General features: G+C 37.4%; 1 protein-coding gene across 1 annotated transcript in view; it reads left to right on the forward strand.

The window, feature by feature from the left end:
- The window catches only part of LOC107670831 (EH domain-binding protein 1-like), a 149,509-nt gene that overhangs the window by 31,342 nt on the left and 103,302 nt on the right, over positions 1–14,865 (forward strand). Inside the window, exons 3-5 of the mRNA XM_016463601.1 lie at positions 975–1,032; positions 2,370–2,465; positions 5,016–5,069. Coding sequence (XP_016319087.1) covers positions 975–1,032; positions 2,370–2,465; positions 5,016–5,069 — 208 coding nt within the window. The remainder of the gene's footprint in view (positions 1–974; positions 1,033–2,369; positions 2,466–5,015; positions 5,070–14,865) is intronic.

Below are 14,865 nucleotides of genomic sequence, written 5' to 3' on the forward strand. Positions count from 1 at the left end.
GCTGTAGGGCAGGAGGCAGTGTGTGTGTGTGTGTGTGTGTGTGTGTGTGTGTGTGTGTGTGTGTTCTAGAAATGTAGAGACACATGGAGCATCTGTGCATGGTTTCTGTGATGCTCTCTTGCTAGTTTCCCGGACACAGTTTAAGTCTAGTCATTGGATGAAACGCTCTATCAGTGGTGATTCTCCACAGAAAATCCTTTTTGGGGGCGCAGACATTTCTCTGTTCCTGGGAAACTGATACATATAGTAATCTAGAATAATCCAGACACGCAGCAGGAGATCGTTTATCCTTCTGTCTGCTCTACCATGTTTGGAATGGTTTATATGAGGACAGTGATGTTCTGAAAATGAGACACACACAGCACCCATGCATAAACACACACCTGTCAGATTGCGGTCAAGCCTCTTACTGCTGGTAATCCAATTCAAGATTGCGAGTCCTGGTTCCTGTGTGTGTTCTCGCTCTCAGTCATGCTCAGATGTCCTGAAACCTTTTTCCTTCTATTCTAACAGTCCGTTTATCTTTAAACCTGTAGGTCTATCCATGAGTCTTCACTTGATGTGTATTGTCAATGTTGTACTGTAAGGTGTATTTGTGCTTTAGTGTGAGGGATGAATTGAACTCCATTAACACATACATAGTGCACACACCCTTGCCTCTCAAAAGCAAAGCAGTGAGTTAGTTTACTGCTGTGTTAGGCTGTATGTGATATGTGTATGAATTGATTTGCAGCATCAGTTGGACTTTGAGCTCTTTGCTGAGGAGGTTGATCAGCATCTTTCTCTCTTATTTCTCATCTGATCTTGTTCTCTGTTGGGCCTCGTGTGATTTAGACTTGATTTTTGCTGTAGTTTGTTCACAGCAGAACTGAAATCTGAAGCTTTGGTAGCGTTTCTTTTAGATATTATGCTTGTTTTATATGTCATCATTAGTGCTGATTGTTTTATTTTTTTTATCTTGTGTTTTTTTTTAGGCAACCGGACAAGCTAGTTGTTGTCTGGACACGCAGGAGCCGAAGGAAATCATCCAAGGTGGGTAATATTACTTTTTTTCTTTCTTTCTTTCTTTCTTTCTTTTTTAAATGCAGTTGCAAACAATGCCTTAAGTATGTTTACATGTGCAGTAACTAGTGGGTTACTATAGTTGAGCTACATTCTTAATATATAATTTGATGGATTAAATACACTTCACAGATCAAATTTTGGAGCAAGCACAACGCTGAAGACGTTGTAGCCCAATTAGCATGTATACATTAGGCTTGCTGCGATAGACAGTGTTGGCGGTAACACCGGTGTTAAGCCGCAACACTGGTATGTCACTTGCCCACCGCGGCACCATCCCCCACCGTCGTTTGATTTTTACAGTAATAAAAATAATTTATTTCAGTTAGAGAACAGACACTACAATTAAAAACTGAACGCGGCTGCTCAGTACAGCGTGCCGAACAGTAGTCGCATCATAGATTAGATTTCATTCACGTGAGGCGAGTGAGTCGAGCTGACTGACAAGAAGAGGGAGGTGAGAAAGACAAGATGATAGCGGAAGATTTAGTTTCGAAACTAAATGCAAAAGCGCATGTTTGGCAATATTTTGGATTTTGAAAAGCCTGTTGACTTTTGCCTTTTATCTAAGGTGATTTTGGAAGTTTTTTTTAAACATTCGTTTCTTATTTAATTGGTTCCACAGTGTTTGCTGATTTTCAGTTTTGTATACCTAGGCTATTTAAAGTTATTTGTTATTTTATATTAGGCATAGCCTATAGACTGGTGTATTTTGATTCGTTTTGTTAATAAAAGTTCTATGACTTCTATATTGGCTAAGTTGAGTTTGAAGTTATATTTTGTTGATACTTGAATTGACGCCGAAATAAAACGAACGGCGCTTTAAAGATATTTAGAAGTGAAGGAAAGTGAGGAAAAGAGGGAAAACTCAAACAAACTAACAACGAACAAGTGCTTTACGCCAAATTGCCGCTAATTTGAAAGTGAAAGTAAAATGCGCACCGCGCATTAATGAATCATTAAAGCTTTATGTAACAACTTATCACTCCAAATTCACTGCAAAAAAATTATTGTTTTCCAGTTCAAAAAAATCGAATTTACTTGTAGCAAAATGACTGAATGATATTCTTGTTTTATGCTTCATGCTTTAAACATTTAAAAAGTTCTGCCAGTGAGGTAAGAAAAATATGTTTAATTCAAACTGGCAAACAAGACAGAAATACTGAGTAACAAAATAATTTTTCAGTGTTTTTTATTGTAGCAATGACTAGATTATTGTATATATTTTCTGTTTTATTTTGTAGGAGTAAAGCTGTTAGTTTTAACGAATCTATCATGCAACTTTTTCATGCATTTTTTGTTTGCAGTCTCATAGCTGGCAGCCTGGCATCAAGAATCCCTATAGAGGAGTGGTGGTGTGGCCTGTTCCAGAGAATATAGAGATCACTGTCACACTATTTAAGGTAAACACATGCATTTACACACACATAAAAAACAGTCTCTCAGGCAAAGAAAGAGAGAGAAGTTTGTAGATCTGAAGTTCCTCCTGTTAACAGCACAGATGTAATTATGAACATGTTTAGATGTTCATAAGTTTAGAATTCATCCATCATTTCATTAGCTTCGATGTCCTCAGAGGGGCAAAAGAACTGACTTAAAACCACAAAAAACTGAACGCGGCTGCTCAATACAGCGTGCCGAACAGCAGTCGCATCATAGATTAGATTTCATTCACGTGAGGCGAGTGAGTCGAGCTGACTGACAAGAAGAGGGAGGTGAGAAAGACAAGATGATAGCGGAAGATTTAGTTTCGAAACTAAATGCAAAAGCGCATGTTTGGCAATATTTTGGATTTTGAAAAGCCTGTTGACTTTTGCCTTTTATCTAAGGTGATTTTGGAAGTTTTTTTTAAACATTCGTTTCTTATTTAATTGGTTCCACAGTGTTTGCTGATTTTCAGTTTTGTATACCTAGGCTATTTAAAGTTATTTGTTATTTTATATTAGGCATAGCCTATAGACTGGTGTATTTTGATTCGTTTTGTTAATAAAAGTTCTATGACTTCTATATTGGCTAAGTTGAGTTTGAAGTTATATTTTGTTGATACTTGAATTGACGCCGAAATAAAACGAACGGCGCTTTAAAGATATTTAGAAGTGAAGGAAAGTGAGGAAAAGAGGGAAAACTCAAACAAACTAACAACGAACAAGTGCTTTACGCCAAATTGCCGCTAATTTGAAAGTGAAAGTAAAATGCGCACCGCGCATTAATGAATCATTAAAGCTTTATGTAACAACTTATCACTCCAAATTCACTGCAAAAAAATTATTGTTTTCCAGTTCAAAAAAATCGAATTTACTTGTAGCAAAATGACTGAATGATATTCTTGTTTTATGCTTCATGCTTTAAACATTTAAAAAGTTCTGCCAGTGAGGTAAGAAAAATATGTTTAATTCAAACTGGCAAACAAGACAGAAATACTGAGTAACAAAATAATTTTTCAGTGTTTTTTATTGTAGCAATGACTAGATTATTGTATATATTTTCTGTTTTATTTTGTAGGAGTAAAGCTGTTAGTTTTAACGAATCTATCATGCAACTTTTTCATGCATTTTTTGTTTGCAGTCTCATAGCTGGCAGCCTGGCATCAAGAATCCCTATAGAGGAGTGGTGGTGTGGCCTGTTCCAGAGAATATAGAGATCACTGTCACACTATTTAAGGTAAACACATGCATTTACACACACATAAAAAACAGTCTCTCATCCAGGGGCCAAGTAGGTCTAGATGTTATTGGGGCCAGTTGTAGCAGTTGGCTTTTTCCTAGAAGCTGATTGGTTGGGATCTGCAGGTCTGCTGGTGTCTAGACATCCTGATTCCACTCTAATTTAACTGCCAGAGTCCAAATTTTAACCCCCTTCTCAAGTGTGTGTGCAGCAGAAACTGACATGGCAGCAGGAAGTCTGTGCTCTGTATTTTAGTCTTTTTGAGATGCCGGTCAGAAGATTTTTACATCTGGCACAAGTGAAGTGAGACCTTACATCCTGAATTGTTAGACCCATGTGCAGCCATAGAGGAAGTACATCTATTAGGCAAAGAAAGAGAGAGAAGTTTGTAGATCTGAAGTTCCTCCTGTTAACAGCACAGATGTAATTATGAACATGTTTAGATGTTCATAAGTTTAGAATTCATCCATCATTTCATTAGCTTCGATGTCCTCAGAGGGGCAAAAGAACTGACTTAAAACCACACACACCCCACCACACATGCAAGTTACGAGCTAGCGCTGACAGGCTGACCTGGTGTTGAATATCCTCTAACATTCTCCACATTGTGTTTACAAAGGTCACACACACAAAATGCTTGTCCAAACATTTTCCTTATCAGCCCTGTCCTCACCAAACCACACTAACACACACTAATCAGTGTCATGTACAACTACATCTCCCAGAGTTCATTGCAGTGGGTCAGTTTGGCATTCACGAGTTCATGAATGTTTCATTTGTGTACCGCAAACCCTGCTGTCAGCTGACCGGGACAGTTCTAGAACAACAGAACAGCAGGTCAAGTGAACCTGTGTGTATTTGCTTCCTCGTATGCACATTTACCATACTAATAAACCTGATTCAGCTTTGAAATAGGCTTACAACAGAGATCAGTGTGAGAGAAGTGTGACTTGTATGAGACAGATCACTTTGTCTGTGACCTATTGCACTGCAATTGGCCATTATAATACTGATGTAGCCAGATGAAGCTTTGGATGAGTCATTTATGGAAACGTCTCTACATCCCTTGTTTTACATGTTTTACATTTTATTTCCCTCAAGAGATGCAGATATTGCTTTGATTCCTATTGTTGATCAGTAAATGGAGATTGATTTGATCTGTGGAGTTGCTTTTGCCCAGTATCTCTGCTACAAAAGACACTAAACACAGGCTTTATTCTGAGACTTCTTTAATGAGCCTCGTCTCAGTTTGTATGGCATTAATTCATTTCCACATTCTGTTTTTTCAGGATCCCCACGCAGAGGAGTTTGAAGACAAAGAGTGGACCTTTGTCATTGAAAATGTGAGTGCTTTTATTACACTCTTGTTGTTCTAGTGAGTTCTGCTGAGTATGTGCAGCTTGACACCTAGTGCTCAAATACAGTAATCACACTGTTACAGTTTCAGAGTGCAAGAATGAAGAATGACTGATTTGAGGCAGAATATGTTTGTGTCACGTAGTGCCTGTTCACCCTTAGTTGTTCATGTGGTTTGACAAGTGATTATGTAGTTTGGCTGAACTGCGATGCTCAGTATTTGGATTAATTTGTTTCGTGTCGTAGTTTAAAAGCAGGTTATTTGTCTGGCTGTTTTTTTCAGAACCTGATCTAGCTGTTATTTCAGCAGTACACACAGTTTTAATGCAAATATAACAAATTCACCCTGCCAAGTGACTTTTGCCTTCTAGAAGATTACCAGGTTTTATGCTCTTGTATTACATTGATTGGGGCAGTCGTGGCCTAATGGTTAGCGAGTCGGACTTGTAACCCAAAGGTTTTGGGTTCGAGTCTCAGGGCTGGCAGGGATTGTAGGGTGGGGGAGTGAATGATCAGCGCTCTGCCATAAACATCACTTGTGTGTGCGCGTTAGGGGTCGACCGATTATCGGCGCCGATATTAAGCATTTTTATGATTATCAGTATCGGTCATTTTCAAAACCGATTCGCCGATAAAATAACTTAATTTTGAAACGCGCTATTTGGCTCTGATGCAGCCTGTCAGAACTCACCACTCTGTGGCCTAAAGCAGTCTCCGCCCACCGCTCATCTGATTTGTTGGGAGTCATGAGTCCGACCAATCAATGCGGAATTCACTCTCACTCCGAAAGCGCTTGCTAACAGGAGCTGCTTCAGTGATTACGCATCAGTTGTCTCTCAAAGGTAAGGCAGCGGCAGAGGTTGCTTAAGTTGCAATAGAACCCAATCCACTAACGTTGCACCGAAGTTGCAAAACACCTCAATACTATTATTTCTGCGATGCAGAAAACACGGACGGAATCGCGGAATCCAGTCATATAAATTGAATTTACTGTATGACGCGGAATGTCACGGAATTTGTCAAAGTTTGGATGAATTAATCAAAAGTAGGTCAGTACACTTAAATAGAGTCGCAATATGGACTAGTATCTGTAAATATTAAGCCGCAAAAATGCTATTTAAATATGGATCCATCCAGCATGTTCTGCGTGTCTACACATACAAAGTGTGCGACGCTCGCGGTGATTTCAGCTTCTGTCGTATCATATTAGGACATAAATACACGAACAACATCTCCCGAACTGCTCTGACTCCCTCTGAGAGTCAATTCATGAGCATTTGACAGTTTAATTGGAGTAAAACTATCTTCATATCATTTACATAGACCTACAGAAACAAGTTCCTCATGGCAACCCGTCAAAATATAGGGTGTGTGACAGGTATGGCTGAGGAATGTGGTTTGGCCGAGGAAAAATTTTCAGTCAAAAGATTATTTTTTTTGCTTTAACCCCTGAATACTAAAAGAATAATCACACAATACGCTATTTCTTCCATGTTTTAATTTTAATGGTAAACCCATTAAATAAAGAGTTTGCCAAAAAATAAAGAGTTTAACTCTTTAAAATAGTTTACTGTGGGAGTACTACACTCAACCAACACCAGGGAAGGCAGTTTTTGTCAGAGCCCTTGTTATTCTTAATTTTGACATGAATTTTCATTTTTACACCAGACATATATATCGGTTCAAAATATCGTTTATCGGTCTACTTGAGCCGTAATAATCGGTATCGGCATCGGCCTCGAAAAACACATATCGGTCGACCCTAGCGTGCGTGCATGTGTGTGTGTGTGTGTGTGTGCGCAACGGGGAAGGAACGCCGCTGTGCATGATACAGAGAGCGCGACCATAACATAGAGACCGGAATGACATGCCGTCGTGTAAATAAGATAAATAACATAAGGCTTTTTAGTTTGTTTAAAAAAAGAACAAGGTATAGACCTGTTCTATCGTAAAGGTAACTTTAAAGGGGTCATCATATGATCCGATTTAAATTTTTTCTTTCTCTTTGGAGTGTTACAAGCTCTTGGTGCATAAAGAAGATCTGTAAAGTTGACCCCCCTAATATAATGGCAGGTGAAACATTGTATTAGAATTATTTCTGAAGGATCATGTGACACTGAAGACTGGAGTAATACAAATTCAGCCTTGCCATGCCATCACAGGAATAAATTACTTTAAAAAAATATTAATATAATATTACTATTTCAAAATGTAATTGTTTTACAGTATTTTGATTAAATAAATGCAGCTTTGTTGAGCATAAGAGACTTTCAAAAACAAAAATGAAAAAGTCTTATAGACCCAAAACTTTCAAATGGTTGGCTAAGAACAATGTAGAATACTACAATTTGAAGTATTTTTACAATTGCAGACTAATCTTTTTTTTTTCTTCCTTATTTTTTTAAACTGTTATGCAGTATATATTTTGCACTACACTAGTTTTCCATTCTTAACATGGCATCTGTCTGTGTCTCTGGAGAGAGGCTGTTTGGATCCACAAACATGGGCATCGGTCCAGACAGGGCTGTTCTATCCATGTGTCTGCTCAGCAGACACATGCACAAACATCAACACACAATAATAAACTCCCATCACAGGTCCATTGTAAATGTCTCTGCTGGCAAGAGCTTGTTAATGTCTCTGTTCTCATGAGAGACTTTACACACACTTGAGATGTCTTAATCAGCATAAACACACATTTCTGTGTGTGCGATGACTATATTTGTGATTTGAGATTAATAGATGAAATGGTATTCCTTTTGTTATGTGTTATGTGCATACAGATGGGGAATGGTTGAGGGGAGAGTGAGAACACAAAGCATAATATCTGAATTCCTCTTGTCCATACACACCTCTCTAATAACAGACTGATCAAAGACATGCCTGTCATCTGACACCAGCATTGAGATTAGAAGAGATCCACATACACCAGGTTCCCACAAACTTACTGAATTCCTCCTTCCACAAACATAAACACTCCCATCTCCCACAGACTCTCTCTCTCTCTCTCTAACTTGCATTTTTGCAGTTGTTTAGTTCATTTTTTTTCAGTTGATACATGTTTGCCATATTCATTAATTTAAATCCATTTTATTCTGACATTTTAATTGATGATAACAGTACAAAATGACAGAAAAATGATAGAAAATGTCAGACTGTCACAGACTAAACTTTAAACCACATTTTAAGCATTTTGAAAAATGTTTGAACAATTAATGGATAGTTCCTCATATTTCTGTTCCAAACCTCTATGTATTTATTTCTTCTGTGGAATACAAAAGATATTTTGAAGAATGTTGGTAACCAACCAGTTTTAACTTGGAGTTAGACATTTTTTCAAAATCTTTTAAAATTATTTTTTGTTCCACAGAAGAAAGTCATACAGTTTTGAGGAGTAAATGATGACAGAATTTTCATTTTGAGGTAAACCTTCTGTTTTTTTCTCACACATAAAAGATTTATCAGCAAAAATACAGTATCATATTTTCATCTGTAGCATGTTTGAAGTAAAATTGTGCAATTATCATCATGACGCATCATTTTTTTTCTTTTCTTCTTGAGCTTTGACAATCGAAAAAAATACACATTTTTGCTCTACACACTGGTTCATTCTGCCCTGTGCTTCTGCCTGCTGTGAGAAACTAAGTAAAACAGAAGAAAGAATGAGAGAGGGATAGAAAGAGAGGTGTATAAAGGCGGGAGAGGAGAAGAGCGCATTCCAAGAGAGACTGACATCAAAGCTCCTTGAGCTGCCTTATTTGGCACCACATTTCTCTGTGTGTATTTGTGTGTGTTTGAGAGAGAACAATTGGCAGCATTTCCAGCTATTGCAGTCTTTATTCCTCATATCAGTCTTGTGTTCTGTTTAACTCTGGGTTTAAACCTGCAGAGTTGTGTCTGTAGTTTTGAATTTGTGGAAATTGTTGTTTTCCATTTTTTCCCAACTGGAGTCATGCTACTTACCAAAATTGCAGACTAGCAAGAATGTAGTCTCATTCTGAACTTATCTGTGAAGTTTCTTATAAGGTGCATAATGGAAAAATGGATAATGGAAAAGCAGAGTTGTACGAGGAATATTCCAAAATTCTGTCATCATTTACTCTGTGAACTGTTCCTGTATGGAAAAGTGTTGAAGAGTCCTCAAATTTTCATATTGGAGTAGAAATGAACTATTTCTTGCTCATTTCCTCCCAGCCACTAGAGGGCAGCATGTGACTGACAAATAGGTTATGTTCACAAGTCCTGGATTAGAAAGCAGGAATAAGAGGAAAGATGAAACAATGTGAAGTAAATGTGTACATTTCAAGATAAAATGAATGATTCACTTCCTGTTTCTCAAACATTGATTGATCTTGCTTCTGCTCTATCATTTCATCATTCTTTTTTTATTATTTTCTTTCTCTTTTTCTGATGATCTGCTGCCTTTTGTGGACTTCGTCCAAAACATTTAAAGTCATTTCCACATCAGTTGTCCTCTGCCCGGGGTCCTCACCGCGGCTGCGTCTGCGTCAGGAGCACATTACGTGGGCTACTGGTCCTCGCACTGCCCCTGGTGCTGTGCTTCTCTGGAGATCACACAGAATAATTCAGCCACCCAGCCAGGCATGCTGAGCAAAGCTGGTGTGAAGAATGAAATAGAAAAGTTTGTGTGTCTCTCTATGGATTAATCTGAACTGAATGTAACTGGCTCTCAACTTTTATTGCTGCTTTGCTTTGTGTAATTTTGTCAGATCAGAGCCTCAGACGCACATGGATTTCACTTTAAATGGGATATTAACCTGTGCGCTCTTATAGAGGATTTATTTTATTTTTAGTGAATGTGTCCCCATTTAGTTTGCTCAAGATGGTCTGTAGTTTAAGTTTGAGTTGAATTTTCATTTTGGTCAAATCCAGGGATGCACCAACATTTGATTTCATGTTGTGAATGCTAACTAATAAATAGTAGATTTAAAAAATTGTCTACATAAATTAAGGATAAAATGCTTAAACTAAATCAAATAGTTTTAAATTCTCCAAGTAAATTCAGGCATTACAACATTATAATGTACAGAATAAAATGTATATTTTGAGTTTTGCTAAATATTACTTTTAACATTTTCATTAGATTGTTAGTGCTTTTAAATATTAATTTGAATGTAGTGTTGTTGAATGAGGTAATCTAAATGTAAAAATAGGGATGCGAAAGTTTTTGTAAATGTTAAATGGTCCTATTAAAGGGGTCATATGATGTTGCTAAAAAGAACATTATTTTGTGTATTTGGTGTAATGAAATACTGTACATTATTGTTTCTCCTCTATGCCCCGCCTTTCTGAAACGCGTCGATTTTTACAAAGCTCATCGGTCTGAAACAACGAAACACACAGCGCCTTCACGACATGGCGGCGGCGGCAGCAACAATACTACAGCGAGAATAAAGTTACGCCTTCTTTCTTTGCGTGAACATTTGGGCGGAGTTATGCAAATCTTCCCACATCGTGACGTAGACATGTGGGGGCGTGTTAGAACGAGCCGTTTTAGGTAGGCGTGGTTGGCTCTTAACTTTTATAAAGAATATCTCTAATAGTCTTTGCACCTTTACAGATCTTCTTTATGCACCAAGAGCTTGTAACACTCCAAAGAGAAAGGAAAAATTGAAATCGCATCATATGACCCTTTACATTTTTTCAGTCATAATTTTTTGTTGGAAGATGTGGAAAAGTGGAAGATGCCATTTATGATGGTCTTGGGAAGTGTTTTCAATGCATCCCAGTAAAGACACATTTAGGTTGTTGTGTCTTCCACTAACAATAGCAAGTTTGCTAATCAACCTACGATTTTAACAGAAAAGTATGATTTTAACAGTTTTCCAGGATTAAGTGGCCATCACTTAATTCCAACGTTCTTCTGGACCTTTAAAGAAAGTCTGCTGCTGGTTTCTTGTTGATGCAGAGTAAAACAAACTTTGTTTATGCAATAACCAACAGTGACACTGAGAGCATTAGGTACAGATATTGATCTACCATTTCATGGTATGTGTGTATGTATACAGAATTTTGTGTGTGAGTGTATACCATGCTCAAGTGCTCTAGAAGTTTAAAAGGGGATAAGCAAGTTGTATTTTCAGTGTTTTGTATTTTATAGACTACTGTTCAAAAGTTTGGGGTCGGTATGGTTTAATGTTTTTGAAAGGCTTCAGTCTTCACAAAGACTGTATTTATTTGATCAAATGTACTGTAAAAGTAATGTTCTTACATATTACATTTTCAAATATTTGTTTTGTTATTTTAATATATTTTATAATGTAATGTGAATTTTCAGCATCCATTACTGCAGTCTTCAGTGTCACATGATCTTTCAGAAATCATTCTAATATGCTGATTTGGTGCTCAAGAAACATCTCTTATTAATATCAGTGTTGAAAACAGTTGTGCAGCTTAATATTTTTGTGGAAACGGTGATAATTTTTTTCAGAATTATTTTATGAAAAGGAAATTCAAAAGAACAGCATTTATTTGAAATTGAAATCTTCTGTAACATTATACAAACTACAAGTTTTCCCCCCTTTTTTGTACTAAAATTACGGTATGTACTATTTTTTATGGCTGGTAAATGTTTTCAGTTCACTCAGCAAGGGCAGTTGTGAGAGTTCATTTCGGAGTCTGTATGTATGTGTTTGACAGTCAGATTAACAGGATTCTTAACAGGGATGGAGATCAGATGTAAGGCAAGGTCACAGTCGACTCTAAGCCCACCTCACACATATACACAAACAAATATATCCAAAACAGAAACACTCTTTGTTTTGCCCCTCTACTGTGAGATGGAAGCAGGAATAAACATGCACACGTGTGTTAATCTGTTTCTCAGTTCTGAGGTCACACTGCTGCACACAGACTCTCTCAGGACGCTCTGTGTGTGTGTGTGTGTGTGTGTGTGTGTATGCTGCATTTCTGTACTGCTTTGTTATTATTTGGGCTTAGAGCTGTAACATCAGATGAATGCACACACACTTTTCTTCAGTGTTTGTGTTTGTATGTCACTGGTCCAAAAACGGACGCCTAGCATGATAAAGCGAATTAGAGCTGTGGAACAATCGCACTGTCGTTTGCCTTCAGAAACACTTACAGGAAATGCAAACACACAACGCTCATCCAGTATCTTGTATGGACATCTGAAAACAGAAAAATGGGATTAGTAAAATAAAAAACAGGAGAGAGAGAACCTGTAATCGTTCACATAAATTTGGGTGTGTATGAGTTGAATTTGTAATATGTTCTGAAATGGAAATATGCATGGCACACTAATTGCTCTTTTTGTCCATATAATCAGTAAGAGTTTTTAATAAAGAAATTAATACTTTTATTATTCAGCTAAGACACAGTAAATTGATCTAAGATGGCCAGTATAGACTTTTGCATTGTTACAAAAATGATTTGTTTCAGCAACAACAAAAAAATGCTGTTATTTTAAAACTTTCTATTCATCGAGGAATCCTGAAGAAAATGTATCACAGTTTCCACAAAAATTGAGCAAAAGTTGCTCATCTGTTTTCAACATTGATAAGAAATCTTTCTGGTGTCAAACCAGCATATTAGAATGATGACAATAAAAACTGGAGTAATGGCTGCTGAAAATTCAGCTTTGCCATCAAAGGAATAAATTACTTTTTAAGATTTATTTAAATATAAAACAGTTACAATTTTACTGCTTTTACTGTATTTTTGTTCAAATAAATGCAGCCTTGGTGAACAGATGATGTAAAAATACAAACCTTTGAACAGTAGTGTATATGCATGAAAAGAAAAGAGGGATGACGTCTGTTTAATTAACAGTCTGTTTTAGCATAATTTGATTCAGGCAGGTACTCTGTAAAGTATCTTCTGTTACTTAAACTCTTTTAAAACCATGGACTCAGTGTGATGGATTAAACCTATTATGTCAGTCTTAAACGGCTTAAAACTCAAGAGCCAGCACCGATACGACCCTCAAAGCCTGTGGGACGGTACTGCCATAGAACCTGCTTTACGACAGCATGACAGAAGCTCTTACAGCAGCTCTGATCCTGAGATTCCTTCAGACTTGGAGCGCTCGCAGATTGATTATTAAAGACTCTGAATGTTGTGTGTTGAACAAAACCAAAGTCGCTTTGTCAATTCACTCGGCAATGCATATTGTGATTGTGATTTCTCCCATCCATTTTTTATCTCCTAACCTGACAGTGAGAAAGTGAGCTTAGCTGGTCATGATAAACCTGTTGTAGAATTTAACTGTCACTGGCTTTAATGTTGTGGCAATTGGCTCTCTGGCAATTACACACACATCTATAATTCACCTTATCGGCTCTAAAATAGTGTTATCCAGTGGTTAGTTCATGGGCTAAAGTCTGCAAGTGCTGCACATAAAATAACTGATTATGATGGATTTCTTCTGTCAAACAGGGTAACTGTCTCAGAAGGCACACACACACACTCAGCGTTTTTCCACCCAGTACTGATAACTGTCTCCTTTATAACAGTGATGGACTCACTGAGCATTAATTTATGTTAGTGCTGTCGATATAATTACAGCTGTGTGTGTGTGGTCATATGAGGTGGAAACTGATGAGCTGGCACCTTTAAAAATGTGATGTTGGGTGTTAATCCAATAAATCTGTCTCTCTGGTGTGTGTATGTGTGTTTACCTGTCTCTCTGGTGTATATTGTGTGTGTGCTGGAATGCTGCAGTGTTGGAGGTGTTTACAGAGCAGTATTTTTTTGGCCCACAGTTGATAACTGAGAGGATGGAAGAGAGAGGGACAGAGCAAAAAAATAAATTAAGTTAAGAAATAATAATAATAATTTTTGGGACGGGCTTTGTGACTTTAAAATGTGGCCATTTTATTTTTACTTTTTATTTTTACTCATTACTTTATTATATCATTATTGGTCACATTTTATTTTAAGGCCCAGTTCTCACTATTAACTAACTATTAAAGGGATAGTTCACCCAAAAACGTCACTCACCATAATGTTGTTCCAAACTCGTAAGACCTTTGTTCATTTTCGAAACACAAATTAAGATATTTTTGATGAAATCCGAGAGCTCTCTGGGTGACCCTCCATAGACAGCAAGGGTCCTACCACAGTCATAAGTACTAATTATAAGTACTAATAAACAGCCAATATCCTAGTAATATGCATGCTAATTAGTGCTGTGTTCAAAATATCGATACAACGATGTATCGTCACAGAGATTTGACGGCCCTGATACAGCTGGCCCTGTATCGATATTGTGGCACGTGTGCTGCAGTGGACCGCGCTTAATTTGTGTAAAAATTTAAGTTTAAAATTGAGTAGAAAAGTGCGAGGTTTCTAAAAAGAATGAATAGAGCATATATAGGCTACAACAAGGTTTAATCTGGCCGCAGAGGAACACAACTGGGTTGCCTGATATAAAGAGACGTAATCCCCAAATAGAGCTTTACACTTGCGCAATACGGAAATATCTGCTAAGTGTGCTACTTATCTTTGTCAACCTGGCAACCATGTGCACGTGCACTCTCTCCACTGTGGATAAACGCGCTTGCTTTCTGAAAACACTGGTTAGCTTGCAGTTTAGCGATCTCCCCTTCAATATTCTATTCTCAGAAAAGTGTAATTCATCAACTGTTCATTTACGTCACACACACAGAGAGAGAGAGAGAGGCTCTGTATGTATGAATTACCACCGTTTTGCCGCGTTTTTCTATTAACAGTAAAGCTGTGGCTTTAATTCCTTTAGAAACAATGATGTTACCAGCTCCTTGTTGAGAAAGATAATGTAGC

The sequence above is a fragment of the Sinocyclocheilus anshuiensis genome, unplaced genomic scaffold (assembly GCF_001515605.1).
Source record: "Sinocyclocheilus anshuiensis isolate Anshui unplaced genomic scaffold, SAMN03320099.WGS_v1.1 scaffold784, whole genome shotgun sequence".
Taxonomy (NCBI): domain Eukaryota; kingdom Metazoa; phylum Chordata; class Actinopteri; order Cypriniformes; family Cyprinidae; genus Sinocyclocheilus; species Sinocyclocheilus anshuiensis.